Source organism: Eptatretus burgeri, chromosome 14, assembly GCF_056783735.1.
Source record: "Eptatretus burgeri isolate ZD-2024b chromosome 14, Ebu_testis_v1, whole genome shotgun sequence".
Classification (NCBI taxonomy): domain Eukaryota; kingdom Metazoa; phylum Chordata; class Myxini; order Myxiniformes; family Myxinidae; genus Eptatretus; species Eptatretus burgeri.
Window position 1 is genome coordinate 27203812 of NC_140974.1, and position 24589 is coordinate 27228400.

The window sequence follows — 24589 nt, forward strand, 5'->3', positions numbered from 1 at the left end:
CTGATCCAAAGTTAAAGAATAAATTGGTAATATACAGCATTTTCAACTAATTAGGCCAAGATTTTCTTGGTGAGTGAAGTAGGTAGATGTCTCTTTGTGTATAAGGGAAGAGGAGGCAATTAAAAATCTGCTACATAAGTACTATATTGTATGTATCTACACTATAAAAGTGAATTTGTATATTTATTAGATTTCGTAAGTATATTGATGACTTGCGTCATCTGTTTGTGTGTTTGTGTGTTTGTTTGTAGGCACGATAACTCGAGAACGGAAGAAGCTACCAATGTCAAATTATACCACGTGATTCAGGAGGGTAATGGCTAGTGCTGATTAGATTTTGGTCAAAATCGGTCAAAGGTCAAGGTCACAGTGAGGTCAAACATTCGATTTTTTTACGGTTTGGTACAGAATCATCGTATAAACTTCTGGTTTGCGTCGCTACCTTCTCTCGAGACAGCTTTTATTAGACAAGGTCAGAGGTCAAGTTGACGATTTCGTAAGTACCAGTCTATGACTGCTTGTTTGGTTTGTTACTTGGCGAAATTTGTTTTTCTTTGCCAAGTATGTTGGTCTGTAGCATATGTCCGTGTGTCACACAAATTCTGGCCAAAGTTTTCAAGCATTCGTTCTGAAATGTTGCGCGTATGTAGGTGACTGGCCAAGGACAGCAACACAATTGTGGTGAAGATCCAAATCCGGATACTAGAATTTTTCAAGTGATTCATCACCATTGAGAGATGGGGCCAAAAACGATATATAACACAATATCTCCAAAGGTTCTGGATGGATTCACACGAAACTTGGTGGACACGTTGGGAGTGTGACAAGGAAGAATCAAATCAATTTTGATGAAGATCAGATTCTGGATCCGCATACGAGCGTTATATAATTTTAAAGTGATTCTTCACCATTGAGACCTGGGGCTAAAAAAGATATACAACACAATATCTCAAAAGGTTATGGACGAGTTATGACAAAACTAGGTGGATGAGTTGGTTAGGTGACAAATAGAAGCCGATTCGATTTTTGTTTCAGGTCCAGATTCAGATCCGACCTATCAATGGGATACAACATGTAAACTGTTCAGCTTGGCAAAGGTATGCAGTCCACCGAGTCCCATTCCGTTTTGCCAAGTGTCACTCTGATTGATTTTTCATTTATTTGTCTGTTTGTTTAAATATGCTTAAAATTTTTTAAAAAGCTACTGAACCAAATCCAACCAAATTTTGCATGTTGCCCAAGGGTACCCCAAGTATGGTTTCTCTCATTGTGGCATTTCTGGGGGAGGAGGTTCAAGGTGGGGGGAAGACTCCAATTCTCTCGATGTAAATGTTTATCGTATAGCACCCTCGGTGGTAGCCGGAATGACCAATCATCATCTTGTATAAGGAAAGTTTAAACAACATTGTTGTGATGTTGAAATCTGAGTGAAAATAATTCGAAATTTTCAAAATGTTTCATTTCACTCGTTTTAAACGGAGGTTCAAACCAAATAATCCAACAGAGCTTCACAGTGAAGTGGAAAGGGTCTTTGCTCGTGCCGTATACTCCAGATATAAGCTAAGGATATGAAGGTTTGTTATCTTGCCAAAACGAAGTTTTTGCAAGATATGTGAGTCAGCTTGTATGTTTTTTTTTTTTTTTGGTCTGTAATCATGTATAAATCACTCTGCAGAGCACAGTTTCATTGGAAATTTTTGTAACTTCGCATATCAGAGGCCTATAGAGGTCCCTTTCAGCGCATAAAATTTTGAAGGTCAAGGTCAAACGTCAAGGTCACTTTGTCGCAAATCAGGGGAGTCGACGAAACCCTTATTTTTTGGGTAATTTTGATCGGATCGTCTTCAAACTTCATGGGAATATAGTTCATGGTCTGGCGCTCAGCTGATTATTTTTTGGTGGCGATTTGCCTTGACCTTCATGGTTAGCCCCTGAGGTCAAACATATTTGACCCCAAGGTCAAATTTTCAAGTTTTAGGAACCATATCGTGTAGTACCTCAAATTGAACACCTCGATGAGTGCTTTCTAGATATGTCAAGATTGAGACATTATGACGTCATTTGGTGACGTTATGAGGCAAACGCATATTTTCATGGTTACTCTGTAGAACGATTCTCATTGGAGTCGCTCCTGGTGGATAGCAGCTCTGTTTACCTCAGTGTGACCTTAAAGAAGTCACACGTGGTCACCTTTTGGCAGGGTGACATTGGTTTATTTATTTATCCATAAGCAGCCTGTGGCTGCTTGGCTGCATAGTTTTCTGGAGGTGCAGCTGTGTCACTGATGCAGTGCCCATGCAACCAGCTAGCTGGTACTCGTTTTGTCAAGGATATGGCAGTCACAAAGCACTGGCTTGAATGAAAACGGTGATTGCATCACCAAGATAAGTATCTGTGATGTTAGAGAAAGTAGCCAGGGAGGGATATCAGTGAAGCAGAGCACAGAATATCCCCATTCATGGTGAAATGAGGCTGGCATTGTAGCAGCCTAGAGGTAAGGGTGATCAGTCAGGATGTTGTTACCTGTACAGGTGGTTAATGTAGGGTGATACGCCAAGCGAGTTCATCCAATTCCTAAAGGTTCTTTCCTCTCGCGTCTCACCTGCAATGGAAATTATGTTTACAGGGACTTCCCCCATACCTGGAAAGGAACTCAACAATTTAAAGCATTAAAACCTTGATACCATTTTTTTCCCATACTGTGTGTCGTGTTTATTCCCTTTTCGTATGCTCGTTAGGATGATGATGCTTAAACCAGAACAAGAGAAATCTCAATCACATTAACAATGCAATGATGTGTTGTAACTGAAGTCTGGCTGATGATTACTCCTTCATCGTCTCTTCAGCGGTTGGTGAAGAAAGAAAGATTTAATGGCGTTGAGCTGCTGCGGCTGGAGGATGGCATCAGAAATGGCAAGCAGAAAAGGAATACTCATTTGTAGCAGTCGTGGTTGTTTAACCAAACAAAGGAAATCCAATTCGCTCAACAATCTTGATGAAGTCGAACCAAAAGTCACTATTTAATAATGACATGTTGAGTGACTCGTGGAAAGGGATGAGAAAGGCTTGTATGTAAAGGTGCGCAAGCTTCCAACATGTCGTCCAGACCAGCTCCCATGACCCCTTGGCCTTTTTAACATCCCGTGCATTGATTTGCTCTCTGGAAGGATGCAACTGATTGGCTACCAGAGTTCACGTGTTTGCTTTATTTGTGCACGCGTTGGAAAAATTCATGTATTACTGAGAACATTAATGAGCACTACATTAATTTAATACTATGTAAGTTTAACTGTGGAAGTATCACTTATTTATAATACATTACATTAATACTGTGCAAGTACATTGCAATCGGGTGACACCACTCAAGATGATAACTACTGTATGTACAATAAGTAAGGGAGGATTGACAATTGTATTACAAGCTACTAGGTCAAAAATGCCAGTTCAAAAGGTCATCTGTTCCATGACTGTACTAATAGTTAGGGAAGCCATGAAGTCATTTTTCATTGTTACGTTCCAGTTACGTTACTAATCTTGTTCAAACTTGGCACTCAGATAATGAATGAATGATGGCTTACAAATGCACGTCATTTTTTCTTTAGATCAAAGATGGCCGACTGATGGCCATTTTGTAACTTGAATGTGTCCCCAGCCAATCCTCAGACATGTATGGTCCGATTTTGTTCAAACTTAGCACAAGCACACTACATGATGGCATACATGTGCCGCTCACTTTATTTTTGCGATCTGATCAAATATGGCTGATGACTGGTGGCCATTTTAGTTGTACAGAAATATGGGCTTGCCCTTTAACTTATACAGCAAAGTTACTAAAACAACAGGGGCTATGACATTTTATGTCTTTTTTTACTTGTATATTTAGGAATGCTTCCTGTGCACCCAGATGGCTCGTTTGACTGTGCAGGAGTATTTTCTTAAAATCAAGCTCACAGGGTAGTTTTGCCAATGTTATCCTCATGGGTTTTATATCTAAGCCCAACCCAAGAATCGAAATCGTTTAAAAAAACCCCTTCATATATGAAATATTACATGATGGCAACGTGTAACTGTTCTGGTGTTCTTTTGTGGTGCTGCATCGAGTCGTGCTCTTTTTTATCGCATCCCCCCGTGCAGCAGTACATGGGGTTTTGCAATCACTACTGTGTGTCTGTGTGTCTGTCCATCTGTCTTTCCAGGCCGTAACTTTTTTTTTACCATTTGAGCTTTTGTCATCAAATTTTCAACAAAGATTTATTATATTATGAGAACATGGAGAAGTCAAATTAAAAATTCGGTTAAAAGGTCAAAGGTACCATTTAGCATACGGAAGAAGAAGACGTCTGAATTCAAAGTGGATGTGCTTTGCATTTTCAGATGCTTTCTAGTTTTCTTTTCATTTATTGTTTCACAGGTACATCAACAACAAAAATATACTAAATTAGGACATATAAATTGCACCCCTGCAGGATTGCTAAAAACTGAACTAAATCACTATCGAGTACATCTCCTTCTACTCTTTCTGTCCTTTTTCACAGGTCTTATCCAGAAACCTATCGGTTGTCACCTTTTCAAATTTATTGTCACTGCTTTCACCTTTTCTCCCAGCCATAGAATCATCTCCCTGAGTCAATTTAATCTTTCTCTTCCCTGCAATTTTACAGCATTTACCTCTCTCCCTCCCTCCTCCGTCCTCTTCTGCATCATTGAGCTGCATCTATGTTTACATCTCATCTTGTTGTCCTGGCTGTTGACCTATCCTATATATTTACATGTCTGTACTCCTTGTCCATATTTTCTTCTCTGCTCTATTGTTAGCACATTGACATCTCACTATCTGTGGTCGAGCACGTCCAAGAGTTCCACACCTTTAAAAATTAAACAATATAAACTCAATATATTTACTATATGGTGATACTTAAATCACACCTACCTTCAAGTAAGCTCCAGTCAAGATCAGTATCCAATGGCTGACTAAGTGCTGGGTACGTGTTGAAGAGATTGGCAACAAATGCGAGGTTGAGCTTGTAGTTCCCTTGCACTACCTCGGTTGGTGTGACAAATTGCCGACAGCCAAGGCGGTCGGCTTGCTGCAGCATCCGTTCCGCACGCCTCTCCTCGTCCCTCTCCTGAATTCAGGTACTTACCAATTAATACTGTTCAATATCATTGATATTCTTCACAAATCTCCTCGTGCTTCTCTGCATCTCGATCAATAACTAGTATAACTGAATGATGCATTACAGTGAGATAGATAATTGCAATGCAACTAAATTATTAATTTTTTTGTGATTTTTATTCACTCTTAAATATCAATTTACATATTTTACCTTTTCACGTACAGATTTGCAGAATTTTAAGAAAATGACAGCATACAACTCGTCAATGATTACATGAACTGTAAGGCTCTTTCCTAAGTCACATATAATAGTTTATAACACAACTACAACATGTAATATCTTTGGTAAAGTTTTACTATAATATTTACACAGCTCATCAACATAATAACCTCAGATAATGCAATGTGGTCACAAAACATTGATCATGGCAAATATATAGTGGAATTTATAACATTTAGATACAGGGTCTGACTACGGGATGTGGATCCAGCTGGGGCACGTGGGTCCGCCTAACCTAAAAAAAAAGCCTCACATTTGTGGAAGCAATGGTTTGGCCTAATTGATTGTCAAGGTTTTATCTAAAGATAGTCATAAAAAGAAATAAAGATTACCTGAAGACCAGAAAGGTCAATATCAATCCGTTGTTCACCCTCTCCATCTCCTCGTGGTGCAATCTCCTTCAACAAATGAAAGTATGCCCTCGAATCCTAAGATAAAAAGTAATAATTAATCTTGTGCTATCTCGTACTCCCCAAGAAAAGAAGGTGATGGATTAAAATCTCGCATCAGCAATAATTCCATATGTATTTGTGAACCAGAGTAAAAAAAAAAATATAATAAAGAAAAGAAAGGAAGAGAACTTCATGCAATTCAATCTGTTGTTTCTTCTTGTCAGAAACAACAACCCTAACTGAAACTGGGAAATTCAGACCTCCACCATATTGAAAACAAAGTCCCACAAAAATCTTTTAAAATAAGAAACCTGTGAACCGAACCAACCTATGGTGTCATACTTTTAATGTAATAAATGCCATGTATGGAAATTAACCTGAATATCTGTGGTGAAGTTTCCAATTCCTGCCTCGCCGGAATTGTTGAGGTGGTAATTGACCCAACGGATCAGCAGGTCTTCTGGAGATAGTTTCATCAGGTCCTCAAGGCATTCACCCTCCATGAGTAGGGCTACCAGAGCTAGACACAGTTTTGAGGATGAAGTTGATGTCAGTTTGAAGCGTTGATGTTCGGAAGTGGTAATGGGTGTGATTAGGGACTAAGACGGTCAAGGCAGAATGGTTCGTCCATTGAAATGTAGATAGGAACAAGAATTTACACCAAAAAAAAAAACCACATTGCATGGCATTGGAATGATGAAGACCGAGATTATGAAGACCTCGTGAATGTACGTGGTGCCAGATTGAACGGAAGAGAGAAAAAAAAAAAACATCCAGGCCAGTGTTATGCAATACCTTCATTATCAGAAAGATTGATGTCTGCAAAGAGGCCAAGCTTAATAATCTGCCATAGGAGACCCAGCACAAGATGGGGTAGTCCATCCCGAAGATCCTCAGCACCAATATTAACCACCTGGCATCCTACAGCCGAGGCAGAATTGAGGGCCAGGTTCAGGTTTTCCTGGAGAGGAGATTCCAAAAAAAGTTCCTGATGGAAGTGTCAGTTTACACCTGTACTTCCGACACAGTAAGATTGGGTGCACATGCACCAACATTCATATTGAAGGATTTAATGTCTCTAAAAATCATTGTGTTGCCATTCGGTTTCAAGGAGTACATGAATTGAACTGTCAATTGACATGAAATGATATATCAAATTATATTTGATCATGAATGAAACCAATGGCTGTGATCTCGGTGTGCAATTCAGTGTAATGGTTACAGGTGTAAGAGTCATTACGTCTATAAAGGGGCATTAAGCTGGTTCATTTTGTGCGAGCAAAAATCATCATCCAGAGTAAATCCGTACATTGTTGACCAATCAATGAATGCAGAAGTATATCAGAAATATCTTGAAAGGAAATGGGTTCGTTTGACCTGTCCATTATCCTGAACTCTGATCATAGTCTTGGTCTCACCTGTATTGTAAAAGGAGTCAGTTTATTTTTGTTAATGACTCTTTCATCGATGGTGTTGGGTACAGAGAGATTCACCATTTTGCTGCAACGTAAAGACATATGAATTATCATAACTCATAAAAAAGGCAAATTTCAAAAACTGATGATAACGACATCTGATATGAATATCAAAATCTTCAGTTTACATCATTATATAAACCAAAATCTAGGACCAATGGTCCTGTAGCTCACCTGGCTGGTTGCTAAAAAGTGGAGTGATGGATGGATCAGGGTAAAAAAAATAAAAGCTGGATTTGGAATAGACATTTTAGCTCAGGTCGTATTGACATGATGCTCAAAGTTAATTCAAACCTGCATTTGTAGGGGATGCAATTCCCTGCTGTTTATGAGTCTTAGTTTCTGAGATATTGCCCACTTCTGGTATGATGGTGTCACTTCCTGATGCGTCAAAATTCGCTCTATTTAATAAGATGCAACTCCAAGGTGTTTATAATCCATATTTTTCAACATATTGCCCACTTTCTGTATGATGACATCACTGGTGACCATATTATACTTCAGATCATATTCTTTAATCTAATTAAACGTTCCCATTGGTAGCCAATCATATATTTTAAGTTTCACAATCATTGGTCCAGTGTTCTTGTTTTGTATACACTGTTGAGGCTCGTATGAGAGCTCACACACAGAACGTACAATGTGAGCAAGAGTCGAGAGGGGCGGGAGAGGGAAGGAAAAAACAGGTTTCAGAGAAGATGAATTTTAAAGGCTTTCCTTTGATCTTATATGGCTGCTAGACCATGTGACCAATGAGGTCATTGTTATCAAATTGTATTTCCTATGTGTGGTTGGTCATATATGTAAAGTTTCATATTGATCAGTTAAGTGGTTTCAGAGAAGGAGATTTTTAAAAGGTTTTTTTAAGATCCAATATGGCTGCCATACCACGTGAGTGATGAGGTCGTTGTTAACAAACTATATTTTGCATTCATCGGTTGAGCAGTTTGAGAGAAGAAGATTATTAAAGGTTTTCCTATCATCCAAAATGGTGGCCAAACTAGATTGATATTGAAGAACTGTTGGGACCTTTAAACCTTACAATGACTTACTTATATGTGGATGTGGATGGTGTCATGAACAAATTTAAGTTCTACCACACCAAAGATCATTTTAGCCATGTTTGGTCACAATCCCATCATCAATTTCGGAGAGAAAGTTGCAAGTGTTTACAGATGTCGGGACAGACGGACAATGCACCATCCCATAAGCACACCTGAACTGTGTTCCAGGTGAGCTAAAAATGAACCACAAGGCAGAAAATGGAACGTCAATTAATTTCCTGGCTCGTAGGATAGTCTAGAATCTACAGGTACACTCACTTGCTTCTAAGCTGTCTTGCCTGGGTTTTAACTTCGACACAGCTTTAAACTCTCATTGCCGGCTTTGCAAGAAAGTGCGTTTTGCAGGCACGGTGATTCATCAATGTGTGTGCCATCCGTCCGATGGTGGTAAACCAATATCCTGTCTGCCAGCATTAGTTGGTGCAAGTTAAAGATCCCACTTTGTTTTTCTAGAAGAGTAGGCGAGTTATTGCCAGCACCATGAACAAATTACAAATACCTGCCAAAACTACTGCGGGCACTGCAGCAATAATGCAAACCAGCAGTGATGTGTTGCACACGAATGATTTAATAAATTCCCCAGTAATTTTGTGGAGGTCATCATGTCTTTTCCACAATTAGACGAAACAAATATGGGAAGACACATGTGTGTTATAGCCCATCGTGTATCCAAATCACCTAGGGAGGTGACATCAAATATTTCACAGCCAATGGTGGACAAGCCATGGTAGCCTCCACTTGGAATTACTAGGGCATTCATTAAAGTCGTATTTGCTGCCTTATGGCGCATTTCTGACCATATTATTGCGGAAATGGCTTCTAAGGGTTAATGAGCTCTCCTGTTTCATCAGCTGCAATCCAGAATGTGTTTGTGATTTCCATTTGATTGGGACTTCAACCAGGAGTTCAATAAGGGACATGAATGAAGCAGTATTTGTCATCATACCATAGGATGATTCCGTTCATGAGGACATGGAAGAGATCGTTGTTTTGGGGATCGATGGGCAACAAATGGTTGCAGTCTGGATCTGCTTGAAGAACTTTGTTAATCCATGCAGAGAAGGCCACACGTTCCTCCACTGCAGAACATATTCAATAAGAAAGGTTAATAACCATTATTACACTTGTGGCAATAGATTGTCTTAAATCAGTACAAAATGATTAGTTATTAACAGGATTAATTTCTATTTTCTAAAATTCATGAACTGGAAATTGGGACTCTGTGATTAAGAGCATTGTCCTCATTGAAGATGAAATTTGAAATGATCAAATAATCGAGCTCATGCCATCTTTTCACAAAAACATGCAGGCTCAGATATTTCTCCTCTGAGAAGAGACTGATGCGGATAACTAGGCTGAGGCATGGGTGTTGCATGGTACCCGTCCGTTCAGTTGCATGTTTGTCTTGTGGTAGAACACTGAAGTGCACGAGTTGATGAGCTCGGAATGGGAGTCAATCTGATGTATATGCATGACGGGAAGCTGGTCCAAAAGTACAGATGCAATGCTGAATATACACGGTTGACTGAATGCTAACATTGCTGTTACTACGTGGCACAACTCGGCATGATGTTGAAAGGGCCATGCAGGAGACCTGGTGAGTCAACGGAAGCTTTGTGCTGGCAGTCGACATACTCAACATATTCAACACTAAGCTCATAGTATTTCCAAGAGAAGCAACTAAGGAAGACAAAGCAGGCCTTTACCTGCAAATAACGGTGCAATTGAGTCTGTACACTAACTTCCATACTTTTGACCTTGGATGACATCAGCAAACGAAATGAATAGGTATTCTGAGGTTTTGAGCACTTACGTAAGGCAATACTTATGGATAACAATCTGAGAGTGAAAAGGTATATGAAGCACAAATACTCTGTGCTGCATTATGAATCTGAATACTGCATCCTACTCAGGAGCTATTTGAGAGGGTTCGAGTCATTTTAGGTGCAGATGTATATACAATGGACAAGGTATTTGAAGCAGACAACAATGGATTCAACATCGAGCATCACAAAAAAATCAGGTGACGATGGGGAAATCTAGAAACAGTAGTAGACAAAATTAATAAGTGCCACCTGGAGTCGTTTAATTACTTTCGTCTGCATGCCCGACCATTGTATACCAAAAATGAACCTCTTCACTGGCTATCTCAGGCCTGTGTGTAGGATGGGCCATGAAGTAGGTGAATTGAAATGATTCATAAATATGTTAGGTAAACCGAAGAAGTAGAATACAAGTGGTACAAAGAGGCAACCATATGGAGGGCAAGATGGTATGGTGTGCCACCTACCACCCAGGCCGGAGAAGAAACTACTATAAAGAACAGCAGCAACCAGCACTTTAACAGCAACAAAAACAGGGATAATTCCAGGATTGTACAAGACATCTTTTTGAAGGGAAAGTGAGAAAAAGAGTCATAAATGTATTTACAAACATAAGATGAGCTGCTGGATGTAAAGCTGCCAGACGTTCGGTATGCAACAGATAGTTCTGCAGCTGCGGAGGACTCACAGAGATTCAGGAGAGCACCGTTCAGGAGAGGATTATAAGAGAATTTCAAAGTGACTCATTATCCCTTTGAGTATGGTGAAATCCATCATTAAGAAGTGGAAGATGTATCATACCACCCACACCCTACCCAGATCAGGTCACCCATCCAAACTCATCAGCAGGGCAAGCAGGAAACTGGTTTGAGGGGTCACTGTAAATCCAACATTGACTTTGAAAGATCTTCAAGGCTCTATGTCTGAGATGGGGTCATTGTTCATCAATCAACAATGTCTCATTCCCTTCACAAAGCTGGCCTCTATGGACAGGTGGCAAGGAAGAAGCCATTACTGAAAAGACACATTGAAAAGCTCGTATGGAGTTTGCCAAAAAGTATCTTAATGATACTGCAGGCATGTGGAGAAACGTTTTGTGGTCAGACGAGACAAAAATTTAACTTTTTGGTCGAAATTCAAAGCATTACGTCTGGCCAAAGCCTAACACTGCACATCACCCAGTCAACACCATCCCTACTGACAAGCATGGTGGTGGTGGTATCATGCTATGAGGCTCCTTTCCAGCAAGGACTGGCAAGCTTGTCACGATCGAAGGGACAATGCATGGTTCAAATTACAGGAGAATCATTGATGAAAACCTGCTTGAGTCAGCCATGAATCTGAAACTGTGAAAGAGATTCACATTATCACCAGGACAATGATATGAAGCACAAAGCTCAAGCCACACTGGAATGGCTGAATAAGAAGAAAATAAATGTTCTTGAGTGGCCCAGTCAAAGTCCTGATTTGAACCCAATTGAACATTTATGGGGAGACTTGAAGATTGCAGCCCATCGACGATCCCCATCAAACTTGGTAGAACTAGAGCAATTTTCACGTGAAGAATGGGTAAAGATTTCACCATCTCATTGTGTAAGGCTGGTAGAGATCAACTCACAAACAATCATAGCAGTCATTGCTTCAAAAGGTTCTTCCACCAAGTACAGACATAAGGGGCTGAATACTTTTACAACCAGTGAATTTTGATTTGTACTTGTGTTTCGCAGGTAATCCTGCCATGTAACCTTCTTCAACTATCATAGTGTTTTGTTTGATTTCTTCAGTTATGAATAAAAAAGTTCATTTTGAAAAGTTGTTTCTACATAATTCATAATTCATCTAAATGTGGCATTATTGGTAGGGGGCAAATACTTTTGCAGGCCACTGTATGCATGTATGTATGTATGTATGTATGTATGTATGTATGTATGTATTATGGATATAACCATTCCTTTCATGCTGTGAGGCACATAGGGCTGCCAAGGTAGTTTCATTTGGCTAGGCAGTGCAGTCCTGGACAGGTTGCCAATTTGATGCAGGATACTCAAATGGCTTATTACCCCAGTAAGCTAGGGCCCATCTTCCCAACCTCAGAAGGATGCCAGGCTGAGTCAACCCACCTGGTGTTATTTCAACAGCACGATAGGGGCTCTAATGCAGGACCCTAAGCCAGCCACCTTAACTGTTGGGCCAACACCATACTTATATCTATGTATGTGTATTGTGTTACGTGGAATGGAACGGTCCATAGCTAGACTGTGGTAAGAGTAACATGGTCCTTGTGTTTCAAATAGGTTAGATTGCCATGTTCCAGGGACCTGTCAGAGTTAGTCGGTTTGTTCCACATGATGCTGCGGAGGCAGTATATTTAATTTATAGTCAAGAGTCTGTGATTTATAGACATCTGAATCCGTCCATAACTTTTTGAGATATTCTGCTCACAGACAGATATACAGACAAACAGATTCTTTCCAATAATGTCGGCTTATTCTTATGTATTTAAAATCCCTTGGAGCACAGTCAAGACAATCATTAAGAAGTGGAAGGCGTATGGTACCACCAAGACCCTGTCTAGATCAGGCTGTCCATCCAAACTGAATGACCAAGCAAGGAGGAGACTGATCAGAGAGGCCACCAAAAGTCCAATGGCAACTTTGAAAGATCTACATTCCTTTATGGCAAAGACTAGTCATTGTGTCCATGTGACAACAAGCACTCAAGTCTGGCCTGTACGGTAGGGTGGCAAGAAGGAAGCCATGACTCAAAAAAGCCCACTTTGAGTCCCGTTTGAGGAATGCAAAAAACCACTCCAGAGATTCTGAAGGCATTTGGCAAAAAGTTTTGTGGGCTGACGAAACCAAAGTGGAACTTTTAGGCTTAAATGCAAAACATTACATTTGGCACAAACCCAACACAGCATATCACCCAAAGAACACCATCCCTACTGTGAAGCACGGAGGTGGCAGCATCATGTTATGGGGATGTTTCTCATCAGCAGTGACTACATATCTATATATATATATATATATATATATATATATATATATATATATATATATATATATATATATATATATATATATATATATATATATATATATATATATATATATTTATTGTTACGGTTGTGGAAATTCACAGAACACCATTCAGGTTTCCCAGAGATCAGTTATGTCGATAAGTGTGTGTTCAGATTAGATTTCCCCACCGATATCTAAAGGGATTTATTGGTGTAGCCGGGCTGTGATCTTTGAGGTAGTATTATTCTTTTGCTATCTTTATTTTGGAACAACCGCATCTCAACAACCACAACCACATCTCAACAACCACGCCATCCCCACCACAGCACCAACCACGACATCTCACCATCTCCTCAACAACATCTCCACAAACGAACAACATCGCTTCACCTTCATCTCCATTGCGCCGCCATCTTTTCGCCAGCCACGGCGAATCCCAACGAACAGCATCTCCGCGACAGACGCGGGGACTCCCTCATTGGGGCAGAGCCGATGATTTCCACAACGTCTGCACGTGGTAAGGATGATTCCTACAACGTCCGCGCATGTTCGTGTTTCACGACGAGATCAGATCAAAATGCCAAAAGGGGCGGAGCCAGCGGGGGATGAAAGGTTGAAGGTGGAAGATCAAACTCACCCCCCAGACTCCATAAAAAGGCGCGCTGGAATGCCAAGCGAGCAGTCTGTCTGGAGTCGAGCTGGAGTCGGGGTGGAGAGCACCAAGGTTCAAGTCCAGTGAAGGTCAGTCGGGGTCATCGGAGTGCAGCGAAGCCTGGAGCACAGCCAAGCCTGCAGTACCGCGCCGAACTGCGGGTCGGTGGAGACGGCTGGAGAGAAGTCGCCAGCCAGCGACAGAACGGTCTGAGCAAACGCCGAGGAATGGGCGGGCTCGTAAAAGAGCATCAACTCTTGAAAGAGCAAAGGCCCGTTCGTTCCTCTGAGGCGTTGACGGATAGGCCTGATCGACCAGGCCGCAGGGCAAGGCCTGGACCAACCGAGTCGCCATCACACCAGCAGCCGTGTTGACGGCGAGACATCGAGGGTCGTCCAGCGAGTCAGCACGAGGGTGGCAGGTAATCTGCTTGGTCTCGCGGAGCTCCTGCGGTCTCCACAGCTCCGCGGAAACATTAAAGGCCTACGGGTCCTGTTCTCTACCCTTTCCTTTCCTGGGGTTTTCTTTGTATGGAAGTTGTGGCGCCGTGTCCGCTAAGTAGAATTGTGATTAATTGATTGTGTACATAATAAATAGATATGGCTGCCGATCTTTTATTTGCTCGTGTCTTGTCCCTACCCCCATTTGTTGCATTAATTGCATTACATACTGTTGTGGTTACCAAATTCGCAAACCACCATTCAGGTCCCTTAGGTGAGGTATCTCGGTAAGTACATGTGTAGTTAGGCCCAAACCCGTTGTCTAGTGGGAATACATGTCATTTATGCGTGCTGCGACTCTTCAGGATAGCCGTTTTTCTTTTACTATCTTTAATTTGGACCAACCGCCATGATTACCACCACAACCACAACATCAACCACCAACCACAACGCCGCTTCACCACAACCGCCACGACCTTCACGTCACACCTCGCAACCGTCGCATCGCCACCGTTCTTGCGCCGCCTGTGGGTACCGGTGTTGGACTCGTGCAGGGCGCGCGCCGAACAGCGTGTACAAAATCATGGATTTTGTGCTTCAAAAACGGATCAAAAACGACACACGCCCACTTTTTGCCGTCCAATCGGTGAGCGAGGGGCGATTTGGCCCCGCCTCCAGGGCGTTGGAGGGCGATCGATATATGCAAATTTATGGATCAAAAAGCATTCACGCCCACTTTTTCTCGGGCCAATGGGGAGCGAGGTGAAAGGTCGAAGGGAGGGGTCAAAGATGAGAGGACGAAGCTACGGGGCTGATAAAAAGCGACCGTGTTCGTCAGTCCAGAGAGTAAGAGAGTAGGAGAGTCGAGAGGGAACAGAGAGTCAAGACTTCGCGGGCGGTGGAGTTGGCAAGAAGGAGCTGGTCGTCGTGTGCGTTGGAGTCGGAACGGAGGGAACGGAGCTGTGGAGAGGCGGCGAGGGCAGACGAGGGGGTGCTCGCGTCGTGCAGGGAGCTGCACCCCAGGGAGGCCGACAGCGCGACCTGGCCGAGGTGGAGACGCTCGTCGCGGGACAATAAAAATCCTCTATACCCCGAGCATCAGCAACCCCCTCCTGTTTCCCCCCGCGCTGAGATAGTGCGACCAAGGGGGCCCCTTTCCCACCCCCTACCAGACACTGTCCGCGAGGCCCGCGGAGTTGAGGCACCATCGCCGCTCCGCGTCTCATCACCAGACGGGTAGGCCCGACCCGGTCTCGGCCTCAGGCCCGCCTCATCCTTGAGGGTATTCTTTCCTTGGTTTTGGGTATGTGTTGTCGGCGCCGTCTGTGAAGTAAAATTGTATAATTGTTGCCGTGTGCTCGGTAGTCGGTATTAGCTCTGCATTGTGTCTTCGCTTTTACATTTGCTTTTTGTGTAAATTGCATTGTGTTTTTTTCTTTTCTGTGTGCATTTGGTGGAATTGTATATGTGTGCTTTCCGTTCGTCGCGAATAAATGTGCTTTGTGTTGAACTGTTTCCCGCTTCGCTTCGTCATTTCCTTCATTGAATCCTCATCTTGCTTCACGTAAAGGGTTGGTAGTGGGCTGAATACGCCCGATAATTAATCGAACCGTCGAGGTCGACGATAACACCGCTCGGTTATCCCGATAGTACGGAACGGGTCGCTTAAGTGGCCCGTGTCCGAAGTCGACCTGCGGCGAGGTGCGATCGCCCGGTCTACCCTCCGCGTGGGTACTTAGGTAGGTCGAATTTGGCGAGGAACCCTATCCCACGCGGGGGCTGATTGGCTCGATCGCGGTGAGACCGAAAGGTCCACCCGTGACTGGTTCCCGGCGTTAGTCCGAGAGGGTCACGACTGGATTGTCCGTCCGGTGGGCGACGTGCCGCGATTCGAGTTACGTGGCCGTCAGCACGCCGGCGGGCGCGAATCCGCAACACTGGTGTCAGGTCGTGCGATACAAATCCATCGCCCTCCTCTCGGCACTGGTATCGGAGAACAGGAAAACGGGCTCTCCTGTCTCCGGCTAAATTCACGGGAATCGGTCCAGGGGTGAGAGAAGCGACCCCCGATTCCCTCCAAATTACGAGCGAGCGAAATTAACCCTTTAAGAGAAGCAAGATGGCGTCTCAAGGCGAGCGGGAGCCGGGGGTATTAGAAATGGATGTAGAATGTGTAGGATCCATGGCCCAGGATGGAATGCCCGTGCAGGACCATGAACTCCCCCAACTGAACCCAGAGCCCGAAATGGGTGCGGCAGCGGCCGCGGTGTATGACACCTCCCCCCCCTCTCCACCAAAACCCTTCCCCAACCCCTGCCGAAACGGCTCACTCAAGCGCACCCGACATAGCCCAGCTATTCACCATGCTGGCGAAAATGAACGAAAAGATGGATGCGAATACACAAAAGATGGATGCGAATACACAACAAATGAACAAAAAGATGGATGCAAACGCAAATGAATTTATAAACGAAATGAAAAGCATGGGCAAGCAAATGAAAAAAGAAATGAAAGAACTACGGGGTGAGACGCAGAACATGGGCCGATGCCTGCAGGCGGGCATGAAGGCCGTGACCAGGGAGCTGGGAATGGCGACTCCACGTGTGGGAGCAAACGAGCTGGAAGGGGGTGCAACGGCTGACAGGCCCGCGGTGGAGGCGGGTAAAAAAATAATTCGGGGGGCGTGTTGGGCGAGGGTCGTGACAGAAGAATCGACGGTGACCGAAAGGGAAAAATTAAATGGGGAGACCAAAACGTGTGAGACGAGACACGAGGTGACGACGACAGAAACTTATAAATGTATAGAGACACGGGAGACAGAAAAAATAGAGGAGAGACAACACGATGAAGACGGGGTAAGTGACGCGCACACACACACACACACAGGTGGTGGAGGACAATGGGGTTGAGCTCGCGGAGCGTGTAGAGACCCAGTGCGAGCAGCTGGATGGCCTCCTCCAGGAACGAGGGGAGGGAGTATGCCCCCTTGAGGCGAGTCACGACCAGGTGAGTTCGGTCGTGTTTTGCGAGGTTGAGGGGACGAGTGCTGTGGACAGGTGCATGGAGAGCTTGGGGGGTATAGAGGCCCCGGAGACCCTTGTGGGGACACAAATCCCCAGTGTGGTTGTCCCTGTGTGTGTGGTGCAAGGTGTGAGTGCGTCCCCGTGTGTGGAAGCGACCCCGTGTGTGAGTGGTGTGGTGGCGATTGTGCCGGAGTACGTGCTTCCCAGCACGCCGGGTGTGGATGAGGCACCGCGGGTGAGTGCCCCCGCGTGTGTGGATGAGGCACCGTGTGTGAGTGAGGCCGTGTGTGTGGATGAAACGGCCAGTGTGGATGAGGAACCGCGGTTGAGTGCCCCCGCGTGTGTGGATGAGGCACCGTGTGTGTGGATGAAACGGCCAGTGTGGATGAGGCACCGCGGTTGAGTGCCCCCGCGTGTTTGAGTGGGGCACGGTGTGTGGATGAGGCACCGCGGGTGAGTGCCCCCGCATGCGTGAGTGAACGGCCGTGTGCAAGGTCGCTGAGTGCAAGGGAGACCGTGTGTGTGAGAGAGCGGTATGTGAGGGAGATGTCGGTTGGCATGCGGGAGCACGCAGCCGCGTCTCCCGGTGTGAATGTAATGGAGTGGACTGTGTGCGTCGTAACACGCAGGTATGCGTGTGTGGAATGGAGACGGAGACGGCGACAGAGGAGAGAAAGCCGAGTAGCGGCTGTGGTTGTTTCGGGGACTGTGCCGGGTTCACCCAGCCGCGAGCACGCGGTTCGTGCTGTGCAACGCACGAGACCGCCACGTGCTCGCTTGCGAGAGTGAAGTCCCGGTCCGGAAACGCACGCGGTGGATTTGCCGATCCCGCGGACGGACAAAGTTTAGGCAGGTAAATGGATTTGGACCGGACGGGTTCTCCACGCGATCGTGTGTGTTAAGCTCCAACGGGCAAAGCACATGTGTTCGCGTGGGGAACCCCTCGAGACGTGGGGCTTGTGTTTTTTTTATGCGCACGGTGACGCCATGGCTGCACGTGGGGTTGGAATCCGGCAGGAGGGGTATCTCTGCCGGATGGTACCGTCCAAGGAGGGACGAGGAACACGTGCAGCTGCATGACGTCACGGGCAGGTGCAAAGTGCGCGAGTTGCCGCGCTGGTGATGTGCATGGGGAAAAAAAAAAAAAAAAAGCAAGCCTCACTTTCGGGTGCACAGGATTCCTGGGCAAGGGGTGGAAGACCCCCTTACCTGGGCACAGGATGGAAACTAGTTAGGGGGAAGGGTTAGCTTAGTTAGACCGACTTCATGGGGCAGGGGTAAGTCCTCATGGGGTCCGTGGAATGGATTAGTTAGAGGGATTGTAGCCAGATTTAGGTTGGGAAATAAAATGGGATTATTTTGGAGACAGAGACAGACTTTGGATGTGTAGAGGGGACGTAGCTTAGCTACGTAGTGTTAAAAGGAACGTGCTATAGTTTAAGGGACGACGTGGGAGCACGAGTTAGTTAGGGGATGCAGTTAGAAGGATGGCAGAGTTCAGTGGTGTGTGTGTTGAAGAGTTGGTGAGTGGATTGGAAGCATGTGCTTGGTGAGTGAGTGAGGCCAGCGGGTCTGTGTGTGTGGAGTGAATGGGGAATGCATGGTGCGATGAGTGATTGGGAGGAGGAGTGACTCTCGCCCAAGGGACCCCGGGGTCAGAGTAAAGTGAGTTAGCTGGGTTAGTCAAATTGAAAAATGGAGGTCGTTTTGTTGTTGGTGGGAAAGTAGGCTCGAGGCCCATTTGGAGGGGTGCAGGAGCCCTGTTGACGGGCTTGGGAGCGTGGCTGCGAAAGGTGAGTATCGCTGAGTGGGTACCCCGGGCACCAGGCTAGTCGGCCGCGGTAGGCCAAGGGCCCATGGGGGGCCGGGATAGCGTAGTGGGCACGGGTGCGCCTGCTTGGTGCGGGGGCCCGGGGCGCCATTAGCCGCGTGGGCAGTGTTGTGGGCACGGGTGACCCTCGGAAAGGGGCCCGGGAGGCCGGCCTGCCACGTGTGCGTTTCAGGGGAGGTGCCATGGGGGGCACTCCCCGGTGTTAGGGAGCTGGTAGGCTCGGAGGCAGTGTAGTGCCCGGGGTGCCATAGCGGGAGAATCGGCAGAGGGTCGTGCCTGCCAAAGGGAGCCACGTGTCCCAGCCAGGAGACCGTGTGAGGGCACGGAGAGAAAATTGGGGGGCGAGGCCCGAAATTGTGAGGACACCAACACAGGCGACGGGAATCTGGGTTGTTAGAACCAATAGTTTAAGCAAGAGGCGCTTGTTGAAAGCCCCGGGGTAGTTTAACAGTTAAATGGTTAGGGTAGATTAGGAGATGTACCCCTCCGCACCATCCATCCCCTCGCTCTCGTTGTGGGCCGCTGGACCCACTTTGGGTTAGATCGCCGAACTCTGGGGAGGCCATTCTGAGGCTTCGTTGGGCCTCGGCACAGGACGTTAGCTCTCCCTTATTCCCCTCCGGGAAGGGAACGTAGGGGTTGGGAGTAGGCTAGGTGACAGGATAGGTTAGCCGAACAAAGACGATAAAGGGGGTTAGGGGACGATTTATAGTGGGGGAGTAAAAAATAAAAACAACAAAAAAATAAGTTGGGGCTAAATTGGGGTTTGACAAATTAAGGGAGTGGGTATGTACAGTGACAGGCAAAGGCGATAGGTTGGGAGGGAGACAGGTAGGTAGGTCCGAGCCCGCCTTCCAAGTGGCCAGCACCACCGCACTCCCTCCACCAACTTCCACTGACAGCAAGGCAGAGGCCGGCCAACTTCATCGGCAGCTGTTGTTGTGCTGCAAGGCCTGTGCCGGCCCACTTCATCTGCCGGCTGGCTGTTTTTCTTCAAGGCCTGTGCCGGCCAGTTCATCTGCCGGCTGTGTTTGCCTGCAGCGGCCTTCTTCTGCGGGCTGTGTTTGCCTGCTACCTTTGCCATGCCATGCCCACTGCCCCTGTTCACCAGCCCCGTTCAATTTTTGCTTTGCCCCCCCTGTTCATTGCCATGTGTGCCAGGATCGTAAAAGCAACAGTTTGCAAGCTGCGAGAACTGCCCAGTTGGCAGCTACAACACGGGCCTGCAGTGGCGGCCCGTGCACCATGTTGTGTTCATCCATCCATTCGTTGTGTTCATTGCGTGTGCCGCTTGGGCTGGCACGGAGACTACGTTGTGCGGCCCATGCACCGTTGTGGTTCGCTGCGTTCAGTTCAAAAGGGAAGGCCTTGGACTGCGTGTGAGCAGCCAGCCACGTTCCCTGTCACCTGCATTGTTTGAGCCAGAGACTGCATGCGGGCAGCCTGGCTCCCTGCTAACTGCTTTCTTTTTGCAGAGCTCAATGATCCTGGGCCATGGTTTAGTGTAAAATTTGTAAGTTAAGGTAAGATGTACTGTACATATGAGTGCGCCCCCGGCATGTTTGTCTTAGCGCCGGCAATTTTATTTAAGTCGTCCGTGTGAGTGAGTTTGTTTAGGTAGTTACGCAGCCCTCAGGTTATTTATTTTGGGGACACGAATACCATGAATGTCGCACTCAGGGATCCGTAGGTAAAATGGACTAGGGGAAAACTACACATGATGGCACACGAAAATTTGACGACTCGGGACAAGTCTGTAAAAAGGGGAGGGGGTAGTGTTGTGGTTACCAAATTCGCAAACCACCATTCAGGTCCCTTAGGTGAGGTATCTCGGTAAGTACATGTGTAGTTAGGCCCAAACCCGTTGTCTAGTGGGAATACATGTCATTTATGCGTGCTGCGACTCTTCAGGATAGCCGTTTTTCTTTTACTATCTTTAATTTGGACCAACCGCCATGATTACCACCACAACAACAACATCAACCACCAACCACAATGCCGCTTCACCACAACCGCCACGACCTTCACGTCACACCTCGCAACCGTCGCATCGTCACCGTTCTTGCGCCGCCTGTGGGTACCGGTATTGGACTCGTGCAGGGCGCGCGCCGAACAGCGTGTACAAAATCACGGATTTTGTGCTTCAAAAACGGATCAAAAACGACACACGCCCACTTTTTGCCGTCCAATCGGTGAGCGAGGGGCGATTTGGCCCTGCCTCCAGGGCGTTGGAGGGCGATCGATATATGCAAATTTATGAATCAAAAAGCATTCACGCCCACTTTTTCTCGGGCCAATGGGGAGCGAGGTGAAAGGTCGAAGGGAGGGGTCAAAGATGAGAGGGCGAAGCTACGGGGCTGATAAAAAGCGACCGTGTTCGTCAGTCCAGAGAGTAAGAGAGTAGGAGAGTCGAGAGGGAACAGAGAGTCAAGACTTCGCGGGCGGTGGAGTTGGCAAGAAGGAGCTGGTCGTCGTGTGCGTTGGAGTCGGAACGGAGGGAACGGAGCTGTGGAGAGGCGGCGAGGGCAGACGAGGGGGTGCTCGCGTCGTGCAGGGAGCTGCACCCCAGGGAGGCCGACAGCGCGACCTGGCCGAGGTGGAGACGCTCGTCGCGGGACAATAAAAATCCTCTATACCCCGAGCATCAGCAACCCCCTCCTGTTTCCCCCCGCGCTGAGATAGTGCGACCAAGGGGGCCCCTTTCCCACCCCCTACCAGACACTGTCCGCGAGGCCCGCGGAGTTGAGGCACCATCGCCGCTCCGCGTCTCATCACCAGACGGGTAGGCCCGACCCGGTCTCGGCCTCAGGCCCGCCTCATCCTTGAGGGTATTCTTTCCTTGGTTTTGGGTATGTGTTGTCGGCGCCGTCTGTGAAGTAAAATTGTATAAGTGTTGCCGTGTGCTCGGTAGTCGGTATTAGCTCTGCATTGTGTCTTCGCTTTTACATTTGCTTTTTGTGTAAATTGCATTGTGTTTTTTCTTTTCTGTGTGCATTTGGTGGAATTGTATATGTGTGCTTTCCGTTCGTCGCGAATAAATGTGCTTTGTGTTGAACTGTTTCCCGCTTCGCTTCGTCATTTCCTTCATTGAATCCTCATCTTGCTTCACGTAAAGGGTTGGTAGTGGGCTGAATACGCCCGATAATTAATCGAACCGTCGAGGTCGACGATAACACCGCTCGGTTATCCTGATAGTACGGAACGGGTCGCTTAAGTGGCCCGTGTCCGAAGTCGACCTGCGGCGAGGTGCGATCGCCCGGTCTACCCTCCGCGTGGGTACTTAGGTAGGTCGAATTTGGCGAGCAACCCTATCCCACGCGGGGGCTGATTGGCTCAATCGCGGTGAGACCGAAAGGTCCACCCGTGACTGGTTCCTGGCGTTAGTCCGAGAGGGTCACGACTGGATTGTCCGTCCGGTGAGCGACGTGCCGCGATTGGAGTTACGTGGCCGTCAGCACGCCGGCGGGCGCGAATCCGCAACAATACAGTACGTGCTTGTATTTCTGCATTGCTTCATTGACTCCATACGTGTTCTAAATAAATGTCCCCTTTTGTTGAATATTCACCTGCTCGTTGCGTCCTCTTCCTCCATTGAGCTGCTGTAATTGCGTTCGGAATAAATAGCTGGTTGTTAATACCGATAAGCTAATCGGGTCCAATGGGGCTTGGCGAGAATAAACCACTCGGCAAATCACAAACGGAGCGAGCTGTTTAAGTGGCTCGTTTCCAAGCAGGTCCCGTTGAGGTACAATCTCTCGGCAGTCTGCCCGCGCGAATAATTAGGTAAATCGACCATTCGGCGATCGGACCCTGTAGTGCGGGTAGCGTATTGACAAGGTTGTGGTGTGCTTAAAAGCACACCCATAGCTGGATTTCGGCATTGATCCGAAAGCTGCGACTAGGATTGCCCGTCCGGTGGGTGCGCGGTCGCAATTAACTAAAAGCGTTCGTCCACATGCCGGCGTGGTGGAGATCCACAACAATATATATATATATATATATATACATACATACATATGAGTGTGTGTACAAATTGCTGTTGTTGACTGATATCTCCATATGTGAGTGGGTTGCAGGAGATGGAACGGAGACCTACCCAGTCTCAAAGTATTCACCTCCATTAACATGTTTGTGTATTATATAATGTGTGTGTGTGTGTGTGTGTGTGTGTGTGTGTGTGTGTGTGTGTGTGTGTGTGTGTGTGTGTGTGTGTGTGTGTGCATGTGTGTGGGTGTGTCTGTGTCTGTGTCTGTGTTAGTGTGTGTGCATGTGCTTCTAAGCTAATGTTATTCCTCCCTTTTAACCCCAATATAATGCTACTCTCCCCTTATAAGGCTCGTGCTCCTGTGCCCGACCACATGTGTGCATGCATTTGTACATCTTTAGAAGCCTTTCCTTAAAACTCACATCTTGTTTATTTTTATTTTTATTTTTTAAGCAACATACTAAGAAGGCAAATGTTATTAATCATGGAATTTAGATTTCTAGAGTGAGGACATGCACATGCAAGCACACACACATGGAAATGATATTCACACGTATGAACAAAGTAAATAAACAAGTTCGGATGGAAGTTGCCATTGCTCAGATAGAGGTTACGTCGGGTGTTCTGCCTGCTGGCATTCGTTGGTGGATGGTAAAGATCCCATGGTGTCCTTCCCAAAGAGAAAGTGAATTATCATCACACAAATCAAAGATGAATGCCCTGACTCTCAGCAACCCATTCCTGGCAAGTGTGCCAGGTAGTCAAAAGCCTCTCAATATGAGTTGGATGCTATTATCCTGCAGTGAACTGAAACAAACTGGTTTATTGATGATGATGATGATGATGACAATGACGCTTACCAGAGTGTGAATGTTGTGTCCCCTCACTGGAGCATCTGGAGCTTCCACCCACTGAAAGGAGTCCATTTCGCTTGCTCACCTGTCTGCGAAATGTGTGGCATACCTCCTCACTGCTCACCTCATGCATGAGCTAATAAAGGTGTGGGGGAGGGGGGGAAGAGGAAGGAAGGGTGAATAACAGATAACACTGAACAACAAATTTCAATTTTTTTTTTTTTACTGGAGATGTGTAAAGTGATTAAGACTAATTTGGGTACGCTGATTTCAAAAATCATAACCGTTTTGCTGTATCACGTCAGGATTTTCAGGAACAGAAATATTCCCATTGCCTAGAAGTCAGGATTTCAATGAAATTTACATATGTCTTTAACATGTCTATTTCGTACAATTGTTGTTAACTTGTGTTATATTTCTTTCTTTCAGATAAAGATGAGTAGGCGTTCCTGTACCAATCATCCTGACAACTTCTGTTATGTCTGTGGTCGGTATACCAAAAAAGATCAACAGCGAAGTATATCTACAGCAGTGAAAATGAAGGCCGCCTCCTTTCACTACTTCGGGTGTAAGGTGGGGGACCAAGAACAGAGCTGGGCACCACACATCTGCTGCACAAGCTGTCACACAACCT

At 46.1% G+C, this 24589-nt stretch overlaps 1 protein-coding gene across 3 annotated transcripts in view; it reads right to left on the bottom strand.

The window, feature by feature from the left end:
- LOC147012851 (plastin-2-like) overlaps nt 1–24589 on the bottom strand; it is a 52424-nt gene that overhangs the window by 11885 nt on the left and 15950 nt on the right. For all 3 annotated transcript variants that reach the window (XM_085854138.1, XM_085854137.1, XM_085854139.1), the window contains exons 4-11: nt 23962–24091; nt 9274–9406; nt 7207–7288; nt 6584–6749; nt 6166–6308; nt 5729–5824; nt 4931–5126; nt 2524–2602 (exon numbers count right to left, since the gene is read on the bottom strand). In XM_085854138.1, the coding sequence (XP_085710264.1) occupies nt 2524–2602; nt 4931–5126; nt 5729–5824; nt 6166–6308; nt 6584–6749; nt 7207–7288; nt 9274–9406; nt 23962–24091 (1025 nt within the window). The remainder of the gene's footprint in view (nt 1–2523; nt 2603–4930; nt 5127–5728; nt 5825–6165; nt 6309–6583; nt 6750–7206; nt 7289–9273; nt 9407–23961; nt 24092–24589) is intronic.